Source organism: Anas platyrhynchos, chromosome 9, assembly GCF_047663525.1.
Source record: "Anas platyrhynchos isolate ZD024472 breed Pekin duck chromosome 9, IASCAAS_PekinDuck_T2T, whole genome shotgun sequence".
Lineage (NCBI taxonomy): Eukaryota > Metazoa > Chordata > Aves > Anseriformes > Anatidae > Anas > Anas platyrhynchos.
Window position 1 is genome coordinate 14,678,924 of NC_092595.1, and position 26,682 is coordinate 14,705,605.

At 50.7% G+C, this 26,682-nt stretch overlaps 1 protein-coding gene across 5 annotated transcripts in view; it reads left to right on the forward strand.

Annotated features, from left to right (window-relative positions):
• The first annotated feature begins 6 nt into the window (after positions 1-6).
• The window catches only part of HDLBP (high density lipoprotein binding protein), a 36,923-nt gene continuing 10,247 nt past the window's right edge, over positions 7-26,682 (forward strand). The window contains exons 1-18 of one of the 5 annotated variants that reach the window (XM_072042316.1): positions 53-151; positions 8,401-8,588; positions 14,655-14,722; positions 15,255-15,367; positions 16,284-16,438; positions 16,997-17,212; positions 18,844-19,050; positions 19,534-19,749; positions 20,607-20,813; positions 21,032-21,139; positions 21,664-21,768; positions 22,210-22,288; positions 22,979-23,118; positions 23,427-23,531; positions 23,787-23,900; positions 24,870-24,956; positions 25,121-25,252; positions 26,043-26,261. In XM_072042316.1, coding sequence (XP_071898417.1) covers positions 15,292-15,367; positions 16,284-16,438; positions 16,997-17,212; positions 18,844-19,050; positions 19,534-19,749; positions 20,607-20,813; positions 21,032-21,139; positions 21,664-21,768; positions 22,210-22,288; positions 22,979-23,118; positions 23,427-23,531; positions 23,787-23,900; positions 24,870-24,956; positions 25,121-25,252; positions 26,043-26,261 — 2,166 coding nt within the window. In that variant the 5' untranslated portion in view covers positions 53-151; positions 8,401-8,588; positions 14,655-14,722; positions 15,255-15,291. Of the gene's footprint in view, positions 152-447; positions 471-8,400; positions 8,589-11,340; positions 11,434-12,466; positions 12,620-14,654; positions 14,723-15,254; positions 15,368-16,283; positions 16,439-16,996; positions 17,213-18,843; positions 19,051-19,533; positions 19,750-20,606; positions 20,814-21,031; positions 21,140-21,663; positions 21,769-22,209; positions 22,289-22,978; positions 23,119-23,426; positions 23,532-23,786; positions 23,901-24,869; positions 24,957-25,120; positions 25,253-26,042; positions 26,262-26,682 lie in introns of those variants that run through there. The other 4 variants (XM_027464119.3, XM_072042318.1, XM_027464120.3 and 1 more) reach the window with 4 other exon arrangements.

The window sequence follows — 26,682 nt, forward strand, 5'->3', positions numbered from 1 at the left end:
GCCCCGTTCCCATAGCAACCGGGCGGGCAGGGGCCGCGGGGCGGGGCGGGCTGAGTGCGGGTGGGTCACGCGAGTCCCTCTTCTTCCCCAAGATGGCGGCCGGCCGCTCGGCCTCGTACCCAGCATAGGCTTCGCCGCGGGCCTACTAGAGGTAACGGCGGCTCGCGGCGGCGCCCGGAGGCAGCGGGAAGGGAGGGAGGTGCGGGAGGGGAGCGCCGCGGGGACGCGGGGCGAGGCAGCGGGCCCGGCTCGGCGGCCGGGCGGGCTCCGCCGCCTCCGACAAGATGGCGGCAGCAGAGAGGCGGGCGCGGGGGGCGGCATGTCTAGCGGGAGCCCCGCTCTGCTCTATGGTCACGGCCTTCCCCATTGGCTCGGGGCGGGTCACGTGCAGCCATCTGCCCCCCTCCCCGGCCGCTCTATCCCCTCCGTACCATAGAGACGGGGCTGGGAGTCCGCCCCCGCCGCTTGAGGTTGGGGGGGGGGGCGGGGGGGCACGAAACGTGAGGGGCCGGGTGCGGGCTGCGGCGCTGAGGGGGCCGGGGCCGCCTCGGGTGGAGCCGGGGGGCAGAGCCCGAGGTCCCTGGGGCAGCTTGGGCGGCTCTAAAATGGCTCTCGGCGGGATAAGGGCTGGCTGCAGCCCGCCCATAACCCATGAGCCGAGCAAGGCCCCCGAATTTACAGCCCTGGTTGAGAGCTCCTGTGCAGATTGGCAGTGCTCTGGCTGGGAATTAAAAATGAGAGGCGTCTGCAGCGCCAAGGGGTTCGAGGGAGTCGTTTCTTATCCGGTTGTCTTGTATAACAAGAGAAATCTACGCGTTGATATGCGTTGTGTTGCCTTACTGCGTATCTTCTGTTCAGTGAGGCAAGGCCCCAGCGGATCAGAGGCTCCGTTTCCCGTGCTGCTGTTACCTCAATGCTGCAAAATTCACGTTAGTTAAAATAGTTTCACCGATGGTATAATGGCTTTTTCTTTTTTCCTCAGTTCCAGTCTGAAAACTGGTGGTCCAGGCATAGTTTCATAGGTGAATTGGGTGTTCCTCCCTCTGGTACAGGAATATCCGTTAGAAGAAGGGCAAGAAAGGCAGCAGTAATGGAATCTGTAGTTCTGCGTGTGTCAGAGCCCTGTATCTCCAGCCCTTTGTTTTTATTTGTAGCACAGCCCATGCTAAAGGCAAGGCCAACCAGATACTCCCACCCACCAAAAAGAAAAATCAATAATAATAATAAAAACCCTTTTCCTTCCAAAACAGCCCACAGAGGTGTAGTTTCTCATGGCTCAGAATGACAGGCACAGGAAAAGCTCTCTCTAGACATGGAGGTAACTATATCTGCAGGCCTGTAATGGCAGGGCTGGAAGAGGTGTTGCAACTCTAATTTGAGCTTTGCCTCCCCTTATAGACGTGGTAAGCCTAGATCATTCTCCAAAGGCACTTTCCTGAATGTTTTCTAAGAAGCAGTTAAGGAAGGTTGCTCCTTTTGTAAATTGTTCCAGCGTTTTCCTCCTGATAGTGTGGCAGAGAATCTTTCCCTTCCCTTGGAGCGCAGCAGCCTGTTCAGCTGGTGCAGGTAGGATCGTGCTGCTGTGTTTGGGATTTCCCCCAGCGTGCCAGTGCTGCGGGCAGAGCAGGCAGTGGTGCTGAGACCAGGCCGCAGAGTTCAGACTGGGTGTGGTGTGTGGCTGAAACGGGCAGTCCCCGGGTCTGGCAGGGCATCTGGGATTTCTGTATGGTATAGGGTTTCTATGAAAACCTTATTTCTGTGATTTTTAAGAAGCCACGCAGCAATGGCTGGACTTTGTTTGGGTTCACGAATCTACAGAAGGAAATCTTCAGGCTCATACTAGTTATGCTTGTAAAATGAGCCTTGAAGTAAAAGAGGAAGACTCCAGCAAGTGTCCTCATGCTTAGAAACTGGCAAGCAGTAAAAACGGGGTCTGGAATCTGCCTTTATGCTTTCCTGGTGGTCGGAAAGAGAAGTTACAGACCCATCGGTCTCATTCTGAGCAGAAGCAGGCACCGAGCGTAGTCTGGCAGGATATCACTGAGAACCACCAGCCTGTTAGCACCCTGTGGATCCCACGCAGCCCGAGCCTACTCTCTGGACGTGACCCTCGTGGCCGTGCTCTCGTGGTGTTGCCGAAGACGTGCGCTGCTGAAGGAGTTGCAACAGGGCTTTTTAAAGTGGGCTGAGGAAGGCATGCTCACCGGGGTGTAACGAGTCTAACTTGTCCAAGAGCATGTTCCTGGGAGGCCCAGAGCCCATAAAACTTTTGCAACATGGGCCTGTGCAAGAATTAAGTAGGTGTTGATTGTGTTAAAATACCAGAACAGATAAAGAAGGGATGTGAAGGAAAACCCAGCTGCAGCATTAGGCTGCCCGTGGTCTTCTTCCTAATTGCCTTAACCTTGAAAGAAGAGAGCATTCGGTTGGATCGTGTAGTGCGGCGCTGTTAGGTGGTGGCTGCTTCTTTTCTGTCTGTTTTTTTGGGGGGATTTTGGTCTAGAAGCTATTCCAGTGGGGCCCATGCTCGTGGGAGGCGGTGGCGGTTCTTGTGGGCAGCAAGGCTCCGCGGGGAAGGCAGGGCCCGGGCTGGTAGGGCCTGCTAGGAGGGACTGAGGGGGAGCTGGGGAGAGACCCAGAGCTGTTCTCATAACCTGGCGGGGTCGTGTGAGGCTGCTACTTGTGGCAGGAGCTCAGTGTCCCAAGTCAGGGGTGGTTTCAAGAGCTCTTTTCATTTTTGTTTTAGAAATTACTAGGTTTAGAAGAAAATTTTTGGGTTACGGTGTTACCCTGGATGGACTTAGACCTGAGAGAATTCATCTTGTAGCTTTATTTAGCCGTCCTTTAGCTTAAAAAGGAGAACTGTTTACATCCTAAAAATCTGCTGGTAGAATCTTGTGAGTTATATTGCCATCGTAAATGGAAAAAGCCTGCGTGCTTCAGAATTGCAGTGACCTTTTTCCCCCATCTTCCTTCTATGCACTAACGCGGCCCTGTAGCTCTCGTGGTGTGACTTCAGTGGAAGAGAATCTCACATTCTGAAGGGAGGCAGGTTGAAAAGAGATGTATCAATAAACAAGAAGGAAAAGTTCTGGCCAAAGCGGGGGGAAAAGCTTCTTTATTTAGAATATTGTATGTGTATAGAAGTCTCTGGCTTGCTGGAAGATTTATCTGCTTAAGGTTTTAATTCTAACAAGGGAAAGTAGTTGGGCTAAGATAAGTGTTCTGGGTTTATTTTGTCTTGTGTGAAACTTATCTATGTTGAAGCTGAAGCAGTGCTTTTTTCCTTCGTTTAGGTGATCTTTGTTGTTTCACCGTGCAGGTATTTTCCCAGTCTCCCAGAAATAGGAGCCTTCTTTCTAGCAGCTATTGTTTTATTATTTATTGTTGTCTTTGAACTTGCTGGTAGACATTGCTCATCTCGTGACTGCTTCAACTTTGTTGATTCTCACATCTGGAAGATGTTTCGAGTCTTGAAGATAGCTACTCCTGTTTTGCAAACTATGAGTAGGTATCTTAGCGTGTAAGTAACGAATACATTCCTGCCTCCTGGTGCTGATCTGCTGACTTGAGTTGACTCGTGAAACATTTGGGGTTGAACTAGACATGCTGAAACTTTGTGGCTGTGCGTTTTGGACAGGGTTAAATAGGTTTCTCCTGCAAAGAAGGCAGGGAGTGTGCAGCAATGTGTGCCTGTGAGCATCCAAACACCGTTCAGATTTCTGCCCGCTATCTTAAATAACACAAAATGGCAGTGGCGTGTAGAGGAGGCAGGAGGAGAGACGAAGAACCTGGTGGCAGGCCTGACATCGCAGCGGTTCTCCTTTCTAACTGAAGGAGGATGGAGTCTCTTCTACAGCATTTTTGGCAGCCGCCAGTCTCGGGAAGAAACCTCTGCCCAGCAGGAGCAGCGCACGAGCCCCGTGCCAGGCAGGAGCAACGTCAGGAGGTTGCTGAGCGTGGCAGTGGCTGCGGCCCTGCTGGGGCAGCCACACCGGGAGCACGACACCCTTGAGTGGCAGCGGCTGGGGCAGGGAGCTGCGGCCAGCTGGAGCCTCGAAAGAGGTGCTTGCGAAGCAGCTGGCAGGAGAAACGGGGAGAAAGCGGAGAAGAAGATGGACCGCAAAACGGGATGGTTGGAGGAAACCTTAATGAGTTTAACTGCAATGGAAAAATGGCACTGTGAGAAGGGAAGGGATTGGTTCGGTGGCTGTAAGATACCAAGAAATGATGATTCATAGGAAAAAATCTGCCTCTGAGAGGATTGAATAGCACAGTAATATTCATGCAACCTCCCTTAAACGACACTCTTTAATTTAATTGTAAAGTAAAATGGATTTATTTGTTGACGCAAAATGGCAGTAGTACCAGATCCTGCTACACCCAGCAGCACAGAGCCTGGAACTGTTTTCCAGCATCAGTTTTGTTGTCTTTTCTAAAGATTTTACACTAATGGGAAAGAACCGTTTGGGAAATGCTTGGGGGTGGAACTGATGGATGTGTTTGCTAATAGGGGCTGGGGATGACAGCCACACAGAACTCCTCAAGTGCCCTGCATGTGAACAGAAGTCATAAATGTGGGTGATTCTGGTAAAAACCATCCGTACCTGTAACGTGTAGCCTGCCCTCTTGTCTGCACAACAAATACCTGGGAATGAACCCTTCTGGAAGGGAGTGCTGATACCCTGACAACTGATACTGGTGGATTGTGGCTCTGTGCTTGGTGATCCCATGTCCCAGCACCTAACTCCTCTTGAAGGAGGAAAGGCTGGGAGCCATGCAGTATTTTGGCTGTTACCGCTCAGCTCGGAGGTGGCCAGACCCAGCCTTTTCCTTGCATGGAGCTCGTAATTCCTCGGTGATGGTCTCAGTCAAAGCCCACAGAAGAGCTGCCTGACCCATGCAGAGGACTCAGACTTTAAAGGAAGGTCACTGGTATTGTATCTCGTCGTAAATATAAACCAGATGCGGCGAGCTTTCGTAAAGCTAACCTCTGGCAGATATTTCATCAGGGACCAGCTGCCTGGAAGAACCATCTTGCATCATTCAGATGTCAGCCTTGGTCTAGGGTATTGGCACGTAGCAGGGGCATCACTCTGTCCCTTCACCTCCACGTCAGCTAGTTTTGGTGGACTGTTTCTTCACACTGTTTTTTGTGGTGGTTTGTCTGAAAAATCCCTGAAGGCCTCTTTGAGGAGCACCGAGCACCCGGACACCCAGTGCTTGGTGCAGGTGCAGCCACCTGCAGCAGGGCCTCTCGCTGTTTCAATTCCTGTTTCTGGTCCCCTGCCCCTGGCTGTCCCCACATTTTTGGTACTGGGTATTAAACAGGACAAAGCCTGGAGCAGAGACATCAGGCATGGGGTGGACACCCAGTTTGGGTCAGGAAAATGGAAGTGAAGAAGGGTCAGAGCTGATGCCGGGAAGATGGCCCTGTTGGAAGGGATGGGGCAAAGCCAGAGAAAAGCCCCAGTGGGGTGAGATGCTGGGAGCTCCCGAAATGGAGCCATTGCTGCTCGTCCCAGGGTTCAAGTCTCCCCAGAGGTGCTGGAGGCTGCCTGAGCTCCCTGCCCCTCCCTTCTCAGCTGAAGCCTGACCCTGGCAGTTTCCATTGCACAGCAGAAAGTAAGTTTGCTGTTATCTCTGTTCAGGTGATAAAGGGGAACGTAAACCTTGCGTCGGAGCAGCTGGAAGGAAAACAGAGGAGAACAACTCGGAGAGCAGGCGGGGTGTGAGAGGGAGGGCGGCAGGTGTTAGGGTTGGCCTGTTGCTGTATGTGCTGGTGTTTCAAAATCAACGCCTCAGTGCTTGCTGCAGCCTGCTGGGATTTAGGTACCTGGTCATGCAGGGACCTTTGGTATCTCTGGAGAAGCTCTGGTTTGTAAATATGTGACTCTGCTTGAAAGTAGAGCTGGCTACGTAGCACTGAGGAAACTGAAGTCCTACACCTTCTCTTACAAACGGTGTCATGAAATTAAAACATTGACTTGACGGCTCTGGTTGTGATGGAGCTGTGGCTCAAAATGAGATCAAACACAGTACCCAGCGGAAAAAGTATCTAGAGACATCTAGAAGTTCTTGGAAGAAATGTTAAACCTTTGATTTCTCTCTGCAGCCTCGCGCTGCTCATCCAGCAGAGACAGCAGCAGCGTGTGGGTGGAGGACTGCACGGCATCAAGTGTCAAAGCAAAAAAAAAGGTGCCTAAAACAGCACACGTGCCCTGCCAGCTCCAACCCAAAGACGAGCAGGGTGGGACTGGAACTGGTTCAGTTATCAGAAGATGTTTTAAGTGTAAAATAATAATATTCGCAACAATTGGGGGAAATAGCTTCACTCGGTTCCCGTTGTCTGTCTCTCTTCTTTCATAGCAGGCTTAGAGTGGCCTTGCAGCTTTGGAAGGGAACACCGTGGGTTTTTTCCCTGTCAGTTCAGATCACCGTGATGTAATTCTCTCTAACTCACCAAGAGCCTTTTGCTTGGCCTGGTGGAGATTAGGAATTAGCGCTTGGCTCTGGATATGCTGAGCCCCTGTTGCATGCGCTATGAATAGGACAAAGGGAGGTTATGCTTAAATAGCTAGGGTCTTGTCACAGCTTTCCAAAAGTGGCAGTTAAAATCAGGTATTTACTTCATTGTTTTTTCGCAGGGATTGCTGCCAAAGGGAAGATATTTTGGGTTCCTTCCCTCTCCAGACAAATCGCTAGCCTCCCTGCAAGTTTGCTTGATTTTTAGTAATTCTTCCAAGGTTTGCGCCCGTCGCAGTAACGCTGGTTTTTGTGGGTCGTGTTTTCAAACTGTTGATTGTAACCTGATGGTAGAAATAAAGAGGAAAACCTTCAAAGTAAGCGTCGTGCAAAGCCACGTGACTTGGGGAGCTGGAACTCCGGAAAAAAAAATACCAGAGCACGTCGAAAGTTTATAGAAATGGAGCTGCAGCATTCCCTGAAGTCTCCGTTGTCCAATAGACATCAGTAACTGAGGAATCTTTAAAATCTGTCAAGGGGCCAGGAATAACCCTGCTTAGGTTTTTCTGTATAATATCTGGAATCAAAGGAGCTAAGCAAGGTATAGAGACACGTGTCTCGTTCAGTTTGCCGTTTTTCTTATTTTTTTCATTTGCTTTATCTCCTGACTTAGCAGAGTGTGAAAGGAAGTGGTGGTCACCGTTAGAAACTGCTGCAGGCAGCTCCTCAGATTCTGGCCTGCAGAACAGCCGCTCACGAGTACCTGTGGGAGCAGAGCAGGGAAACTGCTGGCACCTCTAAGCGAAGGGACACTGGCAACTTCACGTTGTCTAATTAGGTGATGAGTACTGCAAAAAAATTGAGGGGGGGGAGTTCAGGCCTTGCAAGTGCCTTGCTTTTCCAAGCTACGTGATACGTAGTGCATGAGAGCTTCTGGCAACGTCTCTTAAAAAAAAAAAAAAAAATGCCACGTGTTCATTTTATATTACAATTGTCGGGGAGAGGGAGCGAGGGACTCTGAGAAGGTAAACAAAAGAAGTCCAACCTGGTAGCTGAAGGAGGGTGAAGTGAAAGTTTCCTTTTGAAGAGCAGACAGAAAATAGCGCGTGCTTTGTTCTGCAGCATCTCTGCAATCCGCGCTCGTTGGCTCGCTGTGATATTTAACCACAAGTGTTCAAACAGGCCTTGGGAAGTAGCTCTCAGCTAATTACCAGTGGCAGATTTCTCTTCTTCGGTGCAGGTTGAGCAGGGACCAGCAGTGCCGCAGCAGCCCTCTGTGTCAGATGAGCACGCAGTGGTAATTTTTTAAATGAAAAATCATGTTCAGGTAATAACGTGCTGCATGTTCAGCATAAGCAATTTGCCCAGGACATTTGTGCAGCTTTGGAGCCCTCATCACCCCGGGGTGGCCCTGCTGGGAGCAGGAGGCTGGGCTATACACCAGGGCCCCAGACCTCCAGCTGAATTTTGAAGCTCTGAATTTCTGTGATTTCTTCCTGTTCCGCTACCCTGTCCAGGCTGCCTGTCAGGGAACTTGGTTTCCAACTCTCTTCCCAGTCTTTGAGTCAAGTCAGTGTTTTGTTTTGCTTTACTGTAAAGCTGTAAGGCAGCACAGGAAGATGCTTCCTTTCACTTTGTCCCTCGTGTTTAAACTGCTTTCTGGATCTCCAAAAGGCAGAAGACCTGAAGTTTGCCTCTACTCTGACAAACTTTTCAATGACTAGATTTGCTCTAACTGCCTCTGAAGCACAGGTAGGAAATCCACCTCAATCATTCTTGGTCTGAGTGTATTACTTCTCTGTTAAATTACCAGATTTCTCTCCCAGTCTCCATGGAAGAACTGCCTCTGACCTTTTGCGTGGATTTGGATTGATTTTATTAAACTGTCCATTGACTTTCTTCCTCATCTCTGAGGTGGCATTTGTTTTGTCATAGCACCCGGTATCCAAGGATCACAGCGTTCTGAAGAGCGTGGAATGAAATACTAACTCCACAGAGTAAATCAAGACCCCCGGGTGTGTACAGCCAGGGCGACTGGGAGAATTTCACCACGGCAGAGCGGTACCAAAACGAACAGTGGAGCTCAAGTCTCGATGGTTTGTCAGTGTTAACCACCACATCCAGTAAGATGCGTGCCTCCCCCTGAACTCCAAGCTTTTTCTCTTGCTGTGGTCAGAGGGTGTTGAAGGATGTTCATACTGGAACCCTGCCTATAGCACTGAGTTGCTGCTCTTCTCCCAGAATAATTTATTTTGCTTGTCCCCATTTTATAGAGCGCCCCGTGATAGCTTAGGAGAGGCAGCATATATATTGTTTGCTAGCTGATGGTTGCATAATTTTATTGTCAGAGTGCCCAGGAAATAAATAAGTCATTAACAACCATTTTGGCCTGAGCGGCCTGCTGAGGTTAGTCACCTTCCTTCAGTGGCTGCTCAGCCCCTGTGTGCAGGGAGAGGATCGCCCTCTATAAACAAGATGGATTTACCAAGAGAGGCAAATGATGTCGTGCTCCCCTGGGACCCCTTATTTATACCACCTGGGTTACGTGAGACAAACACATGCAGTCGCTCTGTGCCTTCCACCCCTCTCCCTCGGTCACAATGGAGTTGGGATTAGCGTATGGGCTCAGGCAGACTTTTCTTTTCTACTTGGGTATTTACAGTGGGCCTCTGAAGATGGTGAGGTTGCCTTAGGTACAGCCGAGGGCAGAATTTGGCCCACAGAAGCCCTGCTGACTGGTAATGGTGGATGACTGAGGAAAAGAGGTGCCCGACTTGAACGCCTCTGGCATTTTCCTTCCTTGTGGCAAATAAATCTGGTCTGAAAGCCACTGAGAGACACATAATATGGACTCACTTTCAGTCAGTGTTTTATGATGATTTCTCCTCATTCTCATGATGGAAGGATCTATATAACTTGACCCTTCACTTCAGAGTTCTCCTCTAGAAGTAAAAAAAAACATCCCATTGCAAGGGGAGGCCGTAGCGATAGCTTCAGAGCTGAGCAGCAGATCTTGCTTTCTTTGGTTGAGACCCGAAGTGCTCTCTGGCATACGAGTGCCCTGTGTCCTGAAGGCTCTTCCACCATGTTTTGTTATTGTTTTTAATATTTAAATTGCTTCCTTATCCCATTCTCCCCCCAGCCTGTCTTCTGTCATGCTGCTGGTGAGGGATGTGCCAAAGTGGATATTCCCAGGGGCAGTTCTGTGGTGTTCTGTGACTTCTGTGTGTGTGGGATGAGCACCCAGGGTATGAAAAGGGTGCTTATTTGTACAGTTCTAGAAATCTGGAGTTATATTTAACAGGAAATAAAGTCACAGCGCGCACTTTGGAGCATGCTTTGGTTGCTTTCCAAATAAGGCTGGCAGTTTCTGGAAGGAAAAAGGGATAACAACAAAATATAAGAACAGGCTGGGAGAAATCCTTTGCAAAATCCCAGCTCAGCTGAGGGTGCATGTGCCAGCAAAGCCCAACCTTGTTATAGTCTTGGCTCCAGTGGTTTAAGGAGCTGAAAGTTTCCTCCTCCCTTCCCAAAGAGTCCTGGAGTCACTATGGAAAGCTGCTTAGTTCCTCAGCCTTGGCTTTCACACCGAACGTGTGTGGGGCTTGTTTTTGGAACCCATGTTCGTCAGTGTTAAGTTTATCTCTGTTTGAGTTTCATATTTCCACCAGTCCAATTTTTGTGTCCTCCCTCTGACTGGTGATATGAGCTGCCAATTTGATAAGCTGTGGAAACTGTGGATTGCCCAAGCCTTCAGCCTTGCTGTCGCACGTTGGTGTTCTTTTCTAGGAGGCTTCCTTCTCGCAGGTGGAGAAACCAGCGTCTGGTGTAGTGCTGCTGAAGCATGCTAGGAGCAGGGGGGCAGGTTAGTGTTTGTCAAGGTGTTGGGTACCTTTTTCTGTCTTCCCTCCCCTCAGCTACCAAACTTGGAGGTGAGTTGCCAGTTGTGGGCACGTAGCCCAAGAGGTGTTGAGCAGCCTCTGTAGACCTCACCCTGCCTGTGCCGAGTCCCTTACTGGGCACGGTGGGATGCTGGTGGAAGGGGCATCGAGTCGAAATGGGCCTTGCAGCATCCTTTGTGCATTCATCCATGCACAGGACACTTGGTGGATGCGGGAGGAAAGGTGGGGTCTCATCCCTGACCCTTTACCCCGTGGAAAGTCTCGGTCCTGTGTGGAGAGCAGCCCGGGGCAGCTGTCCTGTGGCAGCAAGGAGGCACGTGGCGAGCTGCCCTCGGCCTTGCAGTAACCTCCTGCCACTTGAGCTGCAAATAAAGGAAGAGGCACGGAGATGTGGAAGGACATTCCCTTTTAAACGGGCTGGGAGAGGGAGCTGTGACAAAAACTCACAGCTCCATAATGGTTGCTGGTTGCAGCACCTCCTGCGTCCCCAGAGGACCTCCAGTACCCATAGCTACGAGCAGCCCGTCCCCACACAGACAGGGCCCGGTAACGAGGGCTCAGCACCGTGCTGCCTCCTGGGCTTCACCGTGCCCAGCTGCACAGAGTTAATTGGGCACAGCCGATTTAGGGCCGGGGCTGGGACCCCCAGGGACCCCCCAGCACCTCGGGGCCCTCCAGGAGCTGCCTTGAGCCGGGTGCCAGGGCCCCGTGACGTGGCAGCGGCGGCTCTCGGAGCCCGGTACCGAGCTGCGCCTCCTCTGCCCCAACCCCACGGGGGGCACACAGGGGGTCGCAGCGCTTTGGGGCCGAGCCCCGACCCCTCACAGGGTACCGGGGAGCGCGGCATTGGCCCTGCCCCGCTGTGTGCTGGCAGCTCCCGGCCAGGCCGCGGTTCCGCCGGGCTCGTCTCGGCGGTGGCCGGGCGGGAAGGGGGCAAGTCCCGCTGACGTGCGGCGCGGGGATTGGCAGCGGCCCGCCCTATATAGGCCCGGCGGAGCCCGCCCGCCGCTCTCCCCCCCGAGCGCTCCCGGTCCTTCAGCAGAGCGGGCAGCGGGCACCGGCCGGAGTGAGTCGGGGCTGGGGATCGGGGGGGGGGGGGAGGGCTCGGGGCCGGGCTGGGCTGAGCACGGAGTGGGTGAGGGGGGAGTTTTAGGGGGAGGGCGAAAGGGGGGAGCGGGGGGCTCCGCGCTGGGGCACGGGGGGGGGAGGCTGGGGCCGGGGTCAGCCCTTGCGAAACGGCGCGGGGTGAACGGCCCCGGGGCTGAGCCAGCAGCCCCCCCGCCTCCCCTCCCCTCCCTCCCTCTCGGCTCCTCATGTACCCATTTCTCTCTCCATTTCTCTACTTCTCCCCTCGTGGGGGCTGCGTGGCCGCCCCGCTCCCATCCAGCGCTTCGAGCCGGTGCCGCCCCCCTCCCCCAAATCCGTGTCCCCCCCCCCCCGTGACAGCGGCCCCGGCCGTGTCCCTTTAAGGGCTCCGCCCCGCCCCCGGTGCCGGCAGTGCTGAGGTGGCGCTGGCGGCGCCGCCCGCCCGGCCCCGGCCTCCGCCGCTTCCCCCGGCCCTGAGCCTGAGCACGGGGCTGGCGGCGGGGGCACGGGGCGAGCCCCGGGGGCAGCAGCTCCGTAACGCGCGGCCCCGAGCCCGGCCGTGCCCGGGAGGCAGCGGGCGCCCGGCCGTGCCCACGGTGGCTGCGGCAGGAAGCAGCGCTCAGGGCTCCATCCTGCCACGCAGCCGCCACGGCCGGACACACGGGGACCGCAGCCAGCTCCCCGTGTCACCAACCAGCTCCCCCTGACACCAACCAGCTCCCCCTGACACCAACCAGCTCCCCCTGACACCAACCACAGGCTCAGAACTCACCCCGAGCAGCTCAGCCCCGCTGTTTGCCAGCCGCACTCACCTCCAGGTTCAGTTCCCATCTCCGCTACCGCCCAGCTCGCCATTACTGCCCACGAGGACCCGTCGGATTGGTGGCGTAACCCAAGCCTTGGCCTTTTTTTTTTTTTTTTTTCGCTCCCTACAAATATTTCCCGTGTGGTTAGGTCTGGCCCTTGCTCGAGGCTATTTTCAGGATGATTTTGTTCTCCTCGTTTCAGCGCGCTGTAAACTTCTGAAACTTCTTGGGGCGCACAAAGGCAGCGCCACGGACGGTGCGCGAAGCAGGCGGCCCAAAACCTGTTGACCCAGTCAGCTGCACGCTGGTGTGACGGAGCTGTACCCTTAGTTTCAAAACCTGCAGTGGGAAGGCGAGGAGGTGTGGGCTCCAAAGGCAGCGCCTGAGCTGCTGCCGCTCGCGTTATGTTTAAAATACCATTCTGATGGCCGCCTCCAATTTTGGCCAGGGATGAATCCCTGAGGCCTACAGTATACCAGATGTTTGGGGTTACTGGAGATGAATAACATTTGTTCTTAGCTCGCTGCATGGGTGACGAAGCAGAAATTCATGTGGGTAAATGCTGCCCTTAGTTTTCTCGGTGAATATCTAGCTCTTCTCTGAGGTGTTGACTGCAAGGAAGATCTCTGCAGCTGGCGTGGACACAGTGAAACCAGCAGCTGTGCCTGGAGGTTACGGCTCTCGGGCGAGCACTGTATCGGGTGTAGTTTCACTGACTTCTCATCCTTACCCTCCTCTGAGGAGCAGAACCAGGTGGTACTTCCCCAGGAGACAGAGCTTTAAGCGCATCCATGCCACGAGCGAGGCTCCAGCCAGACCTCAACAGCTGCTTGTGATGTACGGGGTGCTACTGGCTCCTGCCCTCAGCCCTGCTTGCACCTTGATAGCGACGTGGTGGGCTGGAGGAGCCTACGGTTGCTTGAAGGCCTTGCCCAAATAACCTGCAGCGGGTGCAGTGCCACTTCCCTCGGTTCTGTGGCAGCTCCGTCGACACGTTGGTGTAGTCCCTGGTGTGAGCATGGCCAGCAGGGAGAAGCTGAGCTTTTCTCCGAGAGCAGGTGACCAGGCTGACGAGCCACCCGAACCCACGTACCAGCTGTGCAGAGCCTCTGCGTGCTGTGGAAGCTGTGCTTCAGGCAGTGTGGCTGGCTGGTAGCTGTCACCTCGCAGAAACAGGTCGTTAGGGAATTAATTGTAACATTAGCTCCATTGCTTTGATAGCAGGTGGCAGTGCAATAGGTGGAAATACCCTGCGTGGCCTTCCTTGAAGTGCAGATCTGGTTTGAATGGCCTGGTTGCATTGCTGCTCTCCTTGCTCTTTCCTCTCCTTCCCTCCTGCCTCTCTTACGTCCCCTGACAGTGTCAGCATGTAGATGATGTTGAGATGCCACATCACATGCTCTGTGGTTTTGGGCAGCTTTTCTGACGTGTTGGGAGGCCAGAAATGGGAACCGTCAGTGTACCGAAAAGTGCCAGAGCTCCCTTCAGAAGCAGCAGCAGTGCAGGGTTTGCACCGGGGAGGGACCTGCAGTGCCCTGAGCAGTCAGAGGCACTGGGGTTTAGGAGCAAACCCAGCAAGAGCACACGTAAGTGGTTGGAGGGTGTGGGGGTGAACTTCCGTCCATCTGACAGTGTGCAGCGTCCTGGCTTCTGCGTCTTTATATTCCTGAGCGCTTCTTTAACAGAGCTGCGGATCCAGATGCAGGGGATATAAAGCTCCCACCAACAGCGTCTTTTTTTCCTGGTCCCATCTTGTGGATGCCTTTAAAGTAATCGGCGTAAATTAGTGTGGGTTTTTTTCCTTCTGACAGACAGAGTTAGGCCTGAAGACAGAGTTCAGTGCCTGGTGTATCATCTTATTACAATAAAAAATGAAGAGGTGGACTGGCCAGTAGCTGTGTGTGGATAGCCCTGAGCGTTTGCCTCAGTTTGCGAGGCCGTGGATGTTGATTCACCAAAGCTCCACTAAACTACATTCCTAACTTCTGACTGATGGCAGAGCTGTTGGCAGGTTTTCAGGTTGTTAGTCTCCTCTGACTAGATGTCGATGCTTGCTTGCAACCCTGAAATTTCGTGTCTGTCTTGCACATTTGTTACTAATTGACTGTGTTTTTGCCTGCTGCTGGATGGCTGCTCTTGTAGCCGGTCTGATTGAAGAGCAGCTACCCCAGGCTTCCTGTTGAGAGGTTTAAGCAGGCAGCAGCATTGTCTGTAGCTCCAGTAAAATTTGACAGGTAAAGTATGGTGAGATGTGGCTTGGTATGAGAATATTTTGGGTAGGATGTAAGCTTGAAACACAGTACAGTCAGCGCTCTCTTACAGTAATGGGGGTGTTGTGTTTTCCTGTTGTCTTGGAGCAGCCACATAAATATTTTTCTTTTCTTTTTCTATAAAGCAAAAGCTGGCAGGCTGACAAACGGGCAGCTTACAGGACGGACTCTCTGGCTACTGACCATTTAGCTGGTAAGTTCCTATTTTGGGAGTGCCAAAGATCTTGCTGTTGCTAAGCATGCTTATCAGAGTGGCTTTCTGAGTGTATCCCTAAATCAGCAGCAGTTCAGACACTTAAATAAGTCATCTTTAGGAAGAGCTAGAATCCTGAGCCCTTTTCATTTTCTCTGCAGGATTAAACAGTGGTCTTGGACTGACTATCCAGACCTTTGGATACTCTTTTAAAAACTGCACGCCTTTAATAATAGATAGATTTAATTAGAGTATCCTTTAACAACTTCTGTTGTCCCCCTTTCCAGTGACCTTCTTAGGTTGCACATCCTCTCTCTTCTTAACGAGGAGCTCTGGTTTTGGTGTCCGCTGTGCTGTGAGCTCCCCTCTGGTCCAGTAAGAGAATTGGGCAGCTGTGATGGGCACTGTAGGTGCCTTGTAGTATCTGGCTGACCAGAAGAGCATTTAGTAACACGTGCTTTGTCTTGGTAGAGTAATTTTTGTGCATCTCAAATGGTGTTGGTAATAGTGCTGCCTCCTCCGTCTCTTCCAGTGGCATACCCGGATTGTGTGTGGGTGGGAAGTCGACAATGAGCTCCGTGGCAGTTTTGACCCAGGAGAGCTTCGCTGAACACCGCAGCGGCCTGGCTCAGCAGCAGGTGAAAGGTGAGAAAAGAGCTGAGTTCCCATCATGTGCCTTTAAACACAAACGGGGTTCCTTGCTGTTACCCAAGCTCACTCCAGGCATCCAGTTCACCACAAGTGTGCAGAAATTACATTCTTCATTCCTAGTTTGGTGGCTCACCACATACTCTGGCCTTCCACCAACGGCAGCACAGAGGTGATGCTGCACGAGGCAGAGCCAGGAGGAGGCAAGCCTCAGATCTCCACAGAGCTCTGACTGGCAATTCTGTCAGCCGTGGGACAGGATATGCGCAACAGTGGGGCACTGGGCATCAGTGTGCTGGACTCGGTTTTCTTCCTTTGCCCATCCAGGTTTTAGGGGGGACGTCAGTGTAACTGCTGACTGGCTCACTGGTGCATTTCTGCACCCATCCTCCAGCTGCCAGCTGGCCCACTTGGCACAGCCCAGCGCACAACTGAGCGGAGCATAAGGTCCCCATCCAGGCTTTCCCTGCAGTCTGCTTCTAACTATAGTGCTTCTCCCTGCCTTCCTTCTGGTGTACCTTTGTCTTATCCCCCTCAGACTTGCAGCCTTGCTCCGTTCCTTTCAGTTCTTCCTGCTCAGCTTGTTATCCCTCCATTAGCTCCTCTTTACAAAGGTTGCAGAAGTGTGCTGTTTGCTGCCACCATTCGCTTGCGACATTCACTTTCTGCATCCAAAGTGTCTGCTCAGACGAGGCTGATTGGTCATGGCATCTGCTGTGGTCTGTACTGTACTGAGGTCAGTTGTGCTCCAGAGTTGGCTGCTCCACAAACACAACCATAATAGGATTAATAGTAGTGCACACGTCCCTTGCTCTCCCTTCATAGTAGTGCCTGAACACACTTGCACCCCCTGTGATGAACAGGGGCATTTCTGCCCGGAGAGCATCTCTTCACCCTCTTTGTTTCACCTCAGTTACAGCTTTAAACTCTGAAGAAGAGAATGATCCTCCAACCTACAAGGAAGCCTTCCCTCCGCTCCCTGAGAAAGCACCATGTTTGGAAGCTGCCCAGGAACCCGCTGGGCCCTGGAGCAAAATCCGACCGATAAAGGCTTCTGTCATCACTCAGGTTGGTGGGAGCAGGTGCCCTATTCCCCCCCGGCCCAGCCTTCCTGCAAAAAACAGGGGAAGTGAAGCTCGCTTTCCCCAGAGTGTGAACTCCTTCGTGTGTCAGATTGGCAGGCTCTTTGCTGTACGTTCTCCCAGGCTGCGAGGAGGACTGCAGCTGAGACCTAAGACCACCCTGAGGGGGGAAGGATGTGTTGGAAAACTATTCAGAGAAAGCTCTCGGTCCCTGTTGCACAAATAGCTACCGGAGCAGGCCTGAAGGGAGGATTGCAGAATTCAAGCAACGAGCACTAATGTGTTAAAATGCTCCCACCATAGCTTAGCGCTCCTGCCTGCCTGACATACTTTAGGAAAACCCCTGGTGTGGGACAGTCTGCCAGCTGAAGTGCTCTTGCACTTTCCCTGCTTGCAGCTGGTGTCACCACTGGAAGGGCTGATGGGTTGCACGACCCTGGGAATTTTTTATGTCAGTGAAGTCCAGTACAGCTATGGAGGGAGGCACTGGCAATCAGACGCATACTGACTGCTTGCTGTGCCCATCTGTCCTGTGGCTGAGCAGGTGTTTCATGTGCCACTGGAGGAGAGGAAATACAAGGACATGAATCAGTTTGGAGAAGGCGAGCAGGCCAAGATCTGCCTCGACATCATGCAGAAGACAGGAGCTCACCTGGAGCTGTCTCTCGCAAAGGACCAAGGCCTTTCCATCATGGTCTCTGGCAAGTTGGAAGCAGTCATGAAGGCTCGGAAGGAGATTGTCGCTCGGCTGCAGACTCAGGTGAGGGCATCTAACTGTTTCACACTTCATCTTTGCTCTTCCCCAAGACTCGCAAATGTTTTGAGACCCCTGGGCGTGTGTGCTTATAAGGCAAAGAGGTGTTATTAGATGAGTAATTTAGCTTTGCTGTATATTTTCAAAGCATACAATTGGCAATTTGGAATGGAGATGAGGCTTAAAATAGGGTTCAAAGCTAATTACAGGCCATGCTGTTGCATGGAGGGTGGAGTCTGCAATCTCAGAACACTCGAATTGCAGGCACTGACTTTATGCTGAGGTGCTGGAGGGGGAGCAGGCCCTTCACACAAAGCTAGCAGCATGGGAGAATGGGACTGTACCTTCTCTGTAGTCCTTCAGAGGAGAACGTGGCGAGATGGGAGAATGACAGGTAGAGAAGAGGGAAGTCCTGCCAGAAGCTGAAAGCTTCAGATCAGGGTTCTGCACTGAGTAACTCAAGCCACGGTGGTAAGGAGCCGCAGCCCCGTTGTTTCAATTGCTTCTCCTTTCAGTCCTTTAGGTTTTGATTCATAACCTTCAGATTTTTGAGTTCATAGCTAGGGTGGTAGTTCTTGTTAAGCTGTATCACAGCCAGGTCTTGTTGCGTGCATCGAAGTGTAATGTCGAAGGTGGTTAATGCAGTAGTTAATGCTGCCCTTTGCTTCACTGCTGTTCAACTCATGTGTCATACCCTACTGGAGGGAAGAGAAAGGGACAAACCCTAAATAAAGTACATTTCAAAAACTAATTCAGGTTGTGCTGAAATACACAACCAACTGTCCCCGAACGTACCTCCTACTGCCCTGGCCCCAGACAAAGGTGTGTCTGTATTCCCAGCTCTCCTAGGTTTGGCTGGCTTCATTATAGGGACACACAGTTGAAGACCAAATGATCTTTTTTTTTTTTTTTCCAGTGTAGGTTTAATTTTAAGTGCCTAATTGCTGTTAGTAGTTACATATTTACAGGTATTGAGAGCATAGTAGCAATCATAAGCTAGCATGTTGATAAAAACTTGGTGACAAGGGAAGAAATCAGAAATCACTATTATAAAACAGCCCTTTGAAGGTAAATCGAGGGCATCTCTTGGGACCCCTTTTCTGCAAGGGTTCTTCTACAGGTAGTCCTGGGAGCAGTGTTAGATTGGAGACACCAGTGAGTAGCAGTAAGCATCTCATAGCTGTCTGCCTGCTCAGATAGGTTTCTGGTGTTGAATTTCTGTTTCCTAGGAGTCAGACCATGTGTCTTGTTCTCTGTAGCTTTAGCAGCAGTCGGAGTTCAGATAAACGTCACCCTTGAGCCATCATCTCAGTTGTTGTCTGGTACTGCTTCTGCTTCTTATGCTGAAAGACAGGCACCTCCTCATCTGTGCCTGAAGGCCTTTGTAAACTCTGAGTAAGCTTCTGTAGAAACTGAAGGGTTTTGAATGAAAGGTGGGATTTAGACTCCTGGTGTACAGGTGTTGTAGATCAACTGTGCAGTATCAGTCCTTAGACAAGAACGTGCTGGGAAGACATAGTGTTTGCTCCTCAGTGGTACTGCTGAGCAGTGTCTAACTTGCTTTCCTTGGCTCTGCTTCTGTGGATCTACTGCTGTAGGCAAGGATTCTCACAGATGCTTGGTTCCTGTGTTTTCAGGCTTCAGCAACAGTTGCCATCCCCAAGGAGCACCACCGCTTTGTCATTGGAAAGAACGGCGAGAAGCTGCAGGACCTGGAGCTCAAAACTGCAACTAAAATCCAGATCCCCCGCCCGGATGACCCCAGCAACCAGATCAAGATCACCGGCACTAAAGAAGGGATTGAGAAAGCCCGACATGAGATCCTGCTTATCTCTGCTGAGCAGGTACCTCAGTGCTGTAATCTTACTCATGGTATTAGCTAGAGCACCATTTTGCTTCTCCACTGAATATTAGATATTTGTAGCCACTCTGGCCACGCTAAGTGGCTAGTATGAGTCTGAACGGAGATGTGTACTCTGCTGCTGGTTGTATGAGCACCTGTGTTGGGTTCTGCAACTTCTGGTTCTCCGTTCTGACCATCTCTGAATTCCAGTAAGTTTGGTTCATATTTGAAATGGACCGTAGTAAGGTACCATCTGAGATAAGGCAAGATGTTAGAGAAGCGAACATCATAAAACGTCTGTAGCAACAGCAGGATTTGTAGATTGAAAGGGATGGATGGAGATCTACAAGCCTGCAGGCTGGGAAGGGTGCCTGGGCCCGAGTGTCAGGTAGGGTGGCACTGGGAACTTAGCTTGTCCTGGTGTCTGGCAGAGCCTGTATTATGGAGGGCAGTTCCCACAGAGGTCTGTTCTGGGCTCCTGTAGGATAAGCGCGCTGTGGAGCGGCTGGATGTGGAGAAGGTGTACCACCCCTTCATCGCTGGCCCTTATAACAAGCTGGTGAGCGAACTCATGCAGGACACAGGGACGCGCATCAACATTCCTCCACCCAGTGTCAACAAGACAGAGATAGTCTTCACCGGAGAAAAGGAGCAGTTGGCCCAGGCTGTCGCTCGTGTTAAGAAGATCTATGAGGAAAAGGTATGGATGGTCTGTAGAAGATCCCCAATTTCCCCCCACCTGTTTGTAGTCCCTCTTCCCTTCTTGTTCTTCTTGTGCATCTCTCCATTGCATTCTCCTCGTCTCAGCTTTGGCTCCGCAGCCCTTGCAGCCCTGGGTCTTACCATTTCCTTACTCAGCAGAGTGGGACTTGGGCTGATGCTACCAGGGAGGTGACAGACGTCCCGCTTTTCTGTGTCATGGGGGGAATCAGCAGACCACAAAGAGCTCCCCTGGCTCTTGTTCACACAGGTGCTACTAAGGAGCGAAGTGTGAAGTCTCCAGTGGTGGCCACCTCACATCATCAAAGTTGTTACATAAGTACAAGTTGCTGAAGAGTGAATTTCACTCCAGTTTATTTTCCACAGCCAGCATCATTGTGAATATCCTTCTTGTGGGTTGTCGAGCTGTTTTCCTCATGGTTAGGTCTGTATCCGTGCCAGTCTGGATTTCAGCAGAGATAATCAGCTTATAGCCAGCTAGCCTACATGGCGTTGCGTTACAGTACTGCCTGGGGGACAGCTAGATGTTGAGCCCTGTTGTGCAAGACTCTGTGTGTGCGTGCAAGTCTGTGTGTGTGTGTGTGTGTGCCCGTGGTCTCCTCCATGCAGTGTCCCAGGGGGTTTGCCACAGAGCACTAGTCAACTGTGAATCTGTGAGCACAAAGCCTGCTGTGGGCAAGGGCCCAAAGGGTGCTGGGGTACTGCAGAACCAGTGCGCTTGCCTTTGCTTTGCTCTTTCCTGGATGCAGAGTTTCACTGCATCTGTTGCCTCTTCCTTTCACTCTTGTCCTTCCCCGTCCCCCTGTGATTGATGCCCCAGTGCCTCTGCCCCCACAGAAAAAGAAGACTACTACCATTGCCGTGGAGGTGAAGAAGTCCCAGCACAAGTATGTCATCGGCCCCAAGGGGAATTCCCTGCAGGAGATCTTGGAGAAAACTGGAGTCTCTGTCGAGATCCCACCCACTGACAGCAGCTCGGAGACGGTGATACTGCGAGGCGAGCCCGAAAAGCTTGGGCAGGCGTTGACTGAAGTCTATGCAAAGGTACTGGCGGGATGGACCAGGCCTTCTCAGAAAGTCACGTAAAGACGTATTTGGGAGTGCTGACAGGCAGAGTGGGAATAGTCTTGGTTGGGCTGTTAGAGATGCTGCTTACATTAAGTCAGCGCTGAGGGTGCAACATAGGAATTGGACCTGAATTTTTGCGAAGGATCTCTTCCAGTCTGTCCATCAAACAGCTGCTCTGATTTTCTGTCTTTCAGGCCAACAGTTTTACCGTCTCCTCGGTCTCTGCCCCCTCTTGGCTTCATCGTTTCATTATTGGAAAGAAAGGACAAAACCTGGCCAAAATAACTCAGCAGATGCCAAAGGTATGCCTCAGCTGTAGAATGTGGTTTAGTCCAGATCACTATTTGTAGAAGAGAAGAATGTATTCTGGTGTGGGTGAAACAAGGGAGGAAATGACACAGATTTTAATATTAAAGGGAGCCTCTCTTTTACTGCTGCAAGCACTACTCATCATAAGTTACTCTTCTGGCTTGAGCCCTCCAAAGGAAGCTTTATGTGGTATTAGTTGATATAGTAACATACCTGGAAATGCTGAATTAAACTAGGCTTCTCACTGTGAGTTAGTACCTAGAGAAAGGTTAGGCAAGTAACTTCTTCAAAGCCCGTGCAGATAGTAAGGACAGCGCCAAAGCCCTAGGCTGTAGACACTATCACATGGCCAAAATTGTAAGTTCTTCTGAAAGCAGAAGAACAATGCTTTCAGAATGGTGTGCTTTGTGGGAAGGAAAATGTCTCTTAGGGGCAGAGGTGTTGTAGGCCTGACTAACAGCATTGACGTGTCTTGCACCTTGGAAAATCGTTACTGAATCGATTGCTTCGTCTCAAGGTTCACATCGAATTCACAGAAGGAGAGGATAAAATCACTTTGGAAGGACCTACAGAAGATGTGAATGTGGCTCAGGAACAGATTGAAGTCATGGTCAAGGATCTGGTAAGTTGGTGTTACTAGTTCCAGTACCTAAGAAGGGGCAGAGATGATGAGTTAGGTATCACGTCTGTATCACGTCCCTATCCTGCCATGCTTAACAGAACTTGCAGGAGGCAGGTTGTGTAGCAGATGAACAAAGCACTTGGTTGCAAAACTCACTTTTGGCATTCTTAAAAAAATCAGCAGCAGGTCTTAAATCTTTTGATGCAGAGAAGGAAGAGTTGTCGTTCAGTTGTAACTTGGGAGGTGTGTAAGTTCTTTTAAGTGCTTCACAAGCATGCTGCTCGCAGCTCAAAACAGAAGTTTCCATTCCACTTCGGAGCAGGAGTGCTTATAGCTGAGTACTGGAGAGTCAGTGCCAATACTGGCATCAGGCAGCTGCTTAGGGCACAAGAGGGGAGAACGGTTGGCCTATCCTACCTAGCCCTATACAATTCTTTGCAGATCAACCGGATGGATTATGCAGAAATCAACGTTGACCACAAATTCCACCGACACCTCATTGGCAAGAATGGAGCTAACAGTAAGTGGTGTGCCTTTCTAATCTTTGCCATGCTCGGACTCTCCAGGTTCAGTAGGTAGTGTCAGGGGCTCTGTAGTTCATCTAGCGTGGTGTCTCCATCACATTTAATCTGCTCTTCTAGAGTGGTAATGGCATAAGGAGATAAATAGACACAAAGAGATAAATAAGCAGTAAGTGCTTGGGGTGGTTTTAATGTATGAAAGCATCTTGACAGATTGAACAGCGGTGGGATGACTTCGCTAGGTTCTGGAGGAAATTTTATCTTGGTTGGAGAATTAAATTTAACTTTTTTTCAAGTTAATCTGTGTGAATTACACTTTAGCAGCTGATAGGGGGTGGTGGAAATATACCAATGAGTTTCTCCCCATTAAAGAATTCAGGATGAGAAATGAATGATCACCTTCTAATGTAAATGTGGCGCTGTCTGCAGAGGAAAGAGATGCCTCACTCTAGCAAGCAAGCATTTTGCTCTCTTGATGCCACAGCATTTGCTTGTGCAGTTCTTGTGTGGCACAGATCTGCTCTTGTAGAACTCCAGAGTGAAGAGGCACTTCCCTCTGTTTCAACCCCACCCCAGTGGCCTCTTTTCAGAAATTTACTTTTTAAACAGCTTGTAAGCATTGATAATCAAGATGCTTTGTTGCAAGTCTTGGCCTAGCAGGCTGTGTCACCACCATCCTTGCCTTGAAGTTAACAGGATTAAGGACCTCTACAAGGTGTCTGTACGCATTCCACCGGACAATGAGAAGAGCAACCTGATCAGAATTGAAGGAGACCCACAGGGGGTCCAACAGGCCAAAAAAGAGCTGCTGGAACTCGCTTCCCGTATGGTGAGCAAGATGTGATGCTTGGGAGGCCACAGGGTTTTGGGCTGTTACATTCATAACATAACTTCTGGTGCAAACATGTGCCCTTTGCCCACTGAGCACTTGGATCTGATGATCTAAGTGCAAGTTGCTGCTCACAGATGTGTTTTTCTATTCCCTTGCATACTCCTTCTCTGTCAATGTAGAGTGAATCCTCTCTAGAGGAGAAAAAAGGGACACTGCTGACAGGTAAACTGTCAGGCAGCAAGCTGGTAAATAAAAGTATATGGCTCTCCTGCTGAACACTCAACTGTAATCTGTATTACCATCAGGAAAATGAACGCACCAAGGACCTAATCATTGAGCAGAAATTCCACCGGACCATCATTGGGCAGAAGGGCGAGCGGATCCGGGAAATCCGGGAGAAATTCCCAGAGGTAAGGCTTACAAGGAGATGAGGAGTCCAGAGGGGATGTTTCCTACCTGTGTACTTGTCTTGTTGCTGAAATCATAAATGTAGCAACTCTCTAATACAAATAAGAAAATATTTCTTTTTGCCAGAGGCTTGCTAATGTGGCTACCCTTTTCTGAATGGGACAAAGGATGTATAGGATTTCCCTGATCTTTGCATGTGTCTGACATAGCAGTTCCTGAGTTTGTTTGAGTTTGCTATCAATAATTACCCCTTGCAGGTTATCATCAACTTCCCGGATCCAGCGCACAAGAGCGACATCGTCCAACTTAGAGGGCCCAAGAACGAGGTGGAGAAGTGCACCAAGTACATGCAAAAGATGGTGGCAGACCTGGTAAGAGGGAGTTCTGTCTGTTCTCTCCTACACACCTGGGTAGCCCAGCAAAAAATGTACAGGTGTACTGTCACTGTACTTGGTTGGGACTGAAACACTTTAAGATGATGGAGTTCTGGACAATTTCTGGCTAGATACAGGCAGGAGGGTAATGTCTGCTGTTTAAAGGCTGTATTTGAAGGCACTTCACAGAATCATCTAGGTAGGAAGAGACCACCAAGATCATCTAGTCCAACCTCTGACCTAACTCTAGCAAGTCCTCCACTAAACCATATCACTGAGCTCTACATCTAAACGTCTTTTAAAGACCTCCAGGGATGGTGACTCCACCACTTCTCCGGACTCGCTCGAGCACCTCCATGTCCTTCTTGTAGCGAGTGGCCCAAAACTGAACACAGGATGCTGTTGGCTTTCTTGGCCACCTGAGCACACTGCTGGCTCATATTCAGCCGACTGTCCACCATCACTCCCAGGTCCTTCTCTGCCTGGCAGCTCTCCAACCACTCATCTCCCAGCCTGTAGCTCTGCTTGGGATTATAGCACCCCAGGTGCAGGACCCGGCACTTGGCCTTGTTGAACTTCATGCAGTTGACCTCAGCCCATCGGTGCAGCCTATCCAGATCCTCCTGCAGAGCCTTCCTACCCTCGAGCAGATCGACACATGCACCTAACTTGGTGTCATCTGCAAACTGATTGTGGGTGCACTCGATCTCCTCATCCAGATCATCGATAAAGATATTAATGAGAACTAGCCCCAGTACTGAGCCCTGGGGAACTCCGCTAGAGACCAGCCTCCAACCGGATTTAACTCTATTCACCACAACTCTTCGTTTTGCTTATTCTTGCAGTTCTTGTGTAGAGAACTTCCTTGGGTCTAAGCCTATTGACAAAGTTCACATTTTTCAAGTTCCTGGTATGAGGCTTGCTGTGACAGCATAATGTTCAATTCTTCCTTCCTTTCTCCCTTAGGTTGAAAACAGCTTTTCAATTTCTGTCCCCATCTTCAAGCAATTCCACAAGAACATCATAGGGAAAGGAGGTGCCAACATCAAGAAGGTGATATAACTTTCCTGTCTCTGGTGCTCAGTATGATAACTGCCTGCTGCTAAATCCCGCTTGCTGTTCTCTCCTGTTTGTTGATGATGTGGAATGTAACCTCCAAGTGCTTTCTTCTGATGTGGGACACCTCTGAAATGATTTATTATTTTTTTTTGTGGCAGATCCGTGAAGAAAGCAACACCAAAATTGATCTCCCAGCAGAGAACAGCAACTCGGAGACGATTGTTATCACAGGAAAGAGAGCAAACTGTGAAGCTGCTCGCCACAGAATTCTTGCCATCCAAAAGGAGCTGGTAAGTGAAGTGACTTATCTGTTGCAGATAAGGGACTTGAAAATGTTGCTAGAATGCATAAGTTCAGAAGAAATGGTTGTAGAGGGGGAGGGCAGGAGACAGCAGTGCGTGTCAGTCTGTTCTTGAATCTAAAACCTAATATCTTAGCAAAATTTGCCAGTAGCTCAGAGCCCTGATTTATGCCTGTGGTATCTGTCACTTCTTTCAGGGAAGTCTCTTTTCCTAGCTTATCAGGATGCAAGTAAGGCTGTCCCTCTGAAGTGTCACTTGTGAACTAGGGAAGGCTGTGCTTTAGCTGAGATCAAGCAAACTAAAAATACCACGTGCTCAATGTTAATGAGGACAACTCTCATCATCGTGAACAAAGCAGGGAACTGAGCTAAGATGAAAGTCTGTCACTGGGAGGCTGGTCTCCCAGTGCTGACTCCCCACAATACCTTCCAAGTTACAAGAGAGCAAACTTGCGCTACCTGACAGGAGCTGGTGGCACCTCCAAATGGAAGGCTTGACGTAGGTCTGCTATCTCCTCATCAGAGACTGAATTTGCATTCATGGTATTTGCTCTCAGGACGTAATTCATCTAAAATTGACTGTGCTGTGGGATGATGCTGATGAGCCTGCCTGCGGCTGTTCATGTATCAGGGGCAGCCAGTTTCAAACCTCTGTGGTCAGGCATTTCTTACACGTAGCTCCATGAAGATAGTAGTAATGTGGGAGTTGGAAGGTAAGCAGGGTAGGCACAAACACATTTCTGCAGCTTAATTAACAGCTTGCTACTGTCCTTTCTTAGGCCAACATCACAGAGGTGGAGGTCTCTATTCCTTCCAAACTGCACAATTCCCTCATTGGCGCCAAAGGCCGCTTCATCCGCTCCATCATGGAGGAGTGTGGTGGAGTCCACATCCATTTTCCCACCGAGGGCTCTGGCAGTGACACCGTGACCATCAGGGGCCCAGCACAGGATGTGGAGAAAGCCAAGAAACAGCTGTTGCACCTGGCAGAAGAGAAGGTGAGCCCTGTCGTAAGGGAAGGAATGGATTGGTTTGGTCAGCTGCTTCTCTTTCAGGGTTCAAATGATCCCCTCAGCCTGCTGAGAAGCTTCTGGCATAAGACAGCTTAATCCTCTTCCAAGGGATTTGAGTACAGTTGGGATGATTGAAAGAAAACTACACTTTTGTCCTTGTGACAATGAGTTCTTCCCCCACGGGCAGAAGAACTGGCAGAAATGCTTCTCTCCCAAGGCTGGGGACATACTCAGAGGGCTGAGGCTCCCTACTGCTGTGGTTTGAATGCTGTTGGGTAGCCGCACCTCTCTCAAACAGCTGCCTCTGAGTATCTCCTTTCCTTTTTTACTTCGTCTCTGAATTCCAGCTCCAGTTCTTACATTTCTCTGTATATAATTGGGTTTGGGAGCCTTTGGTTACAAGGCA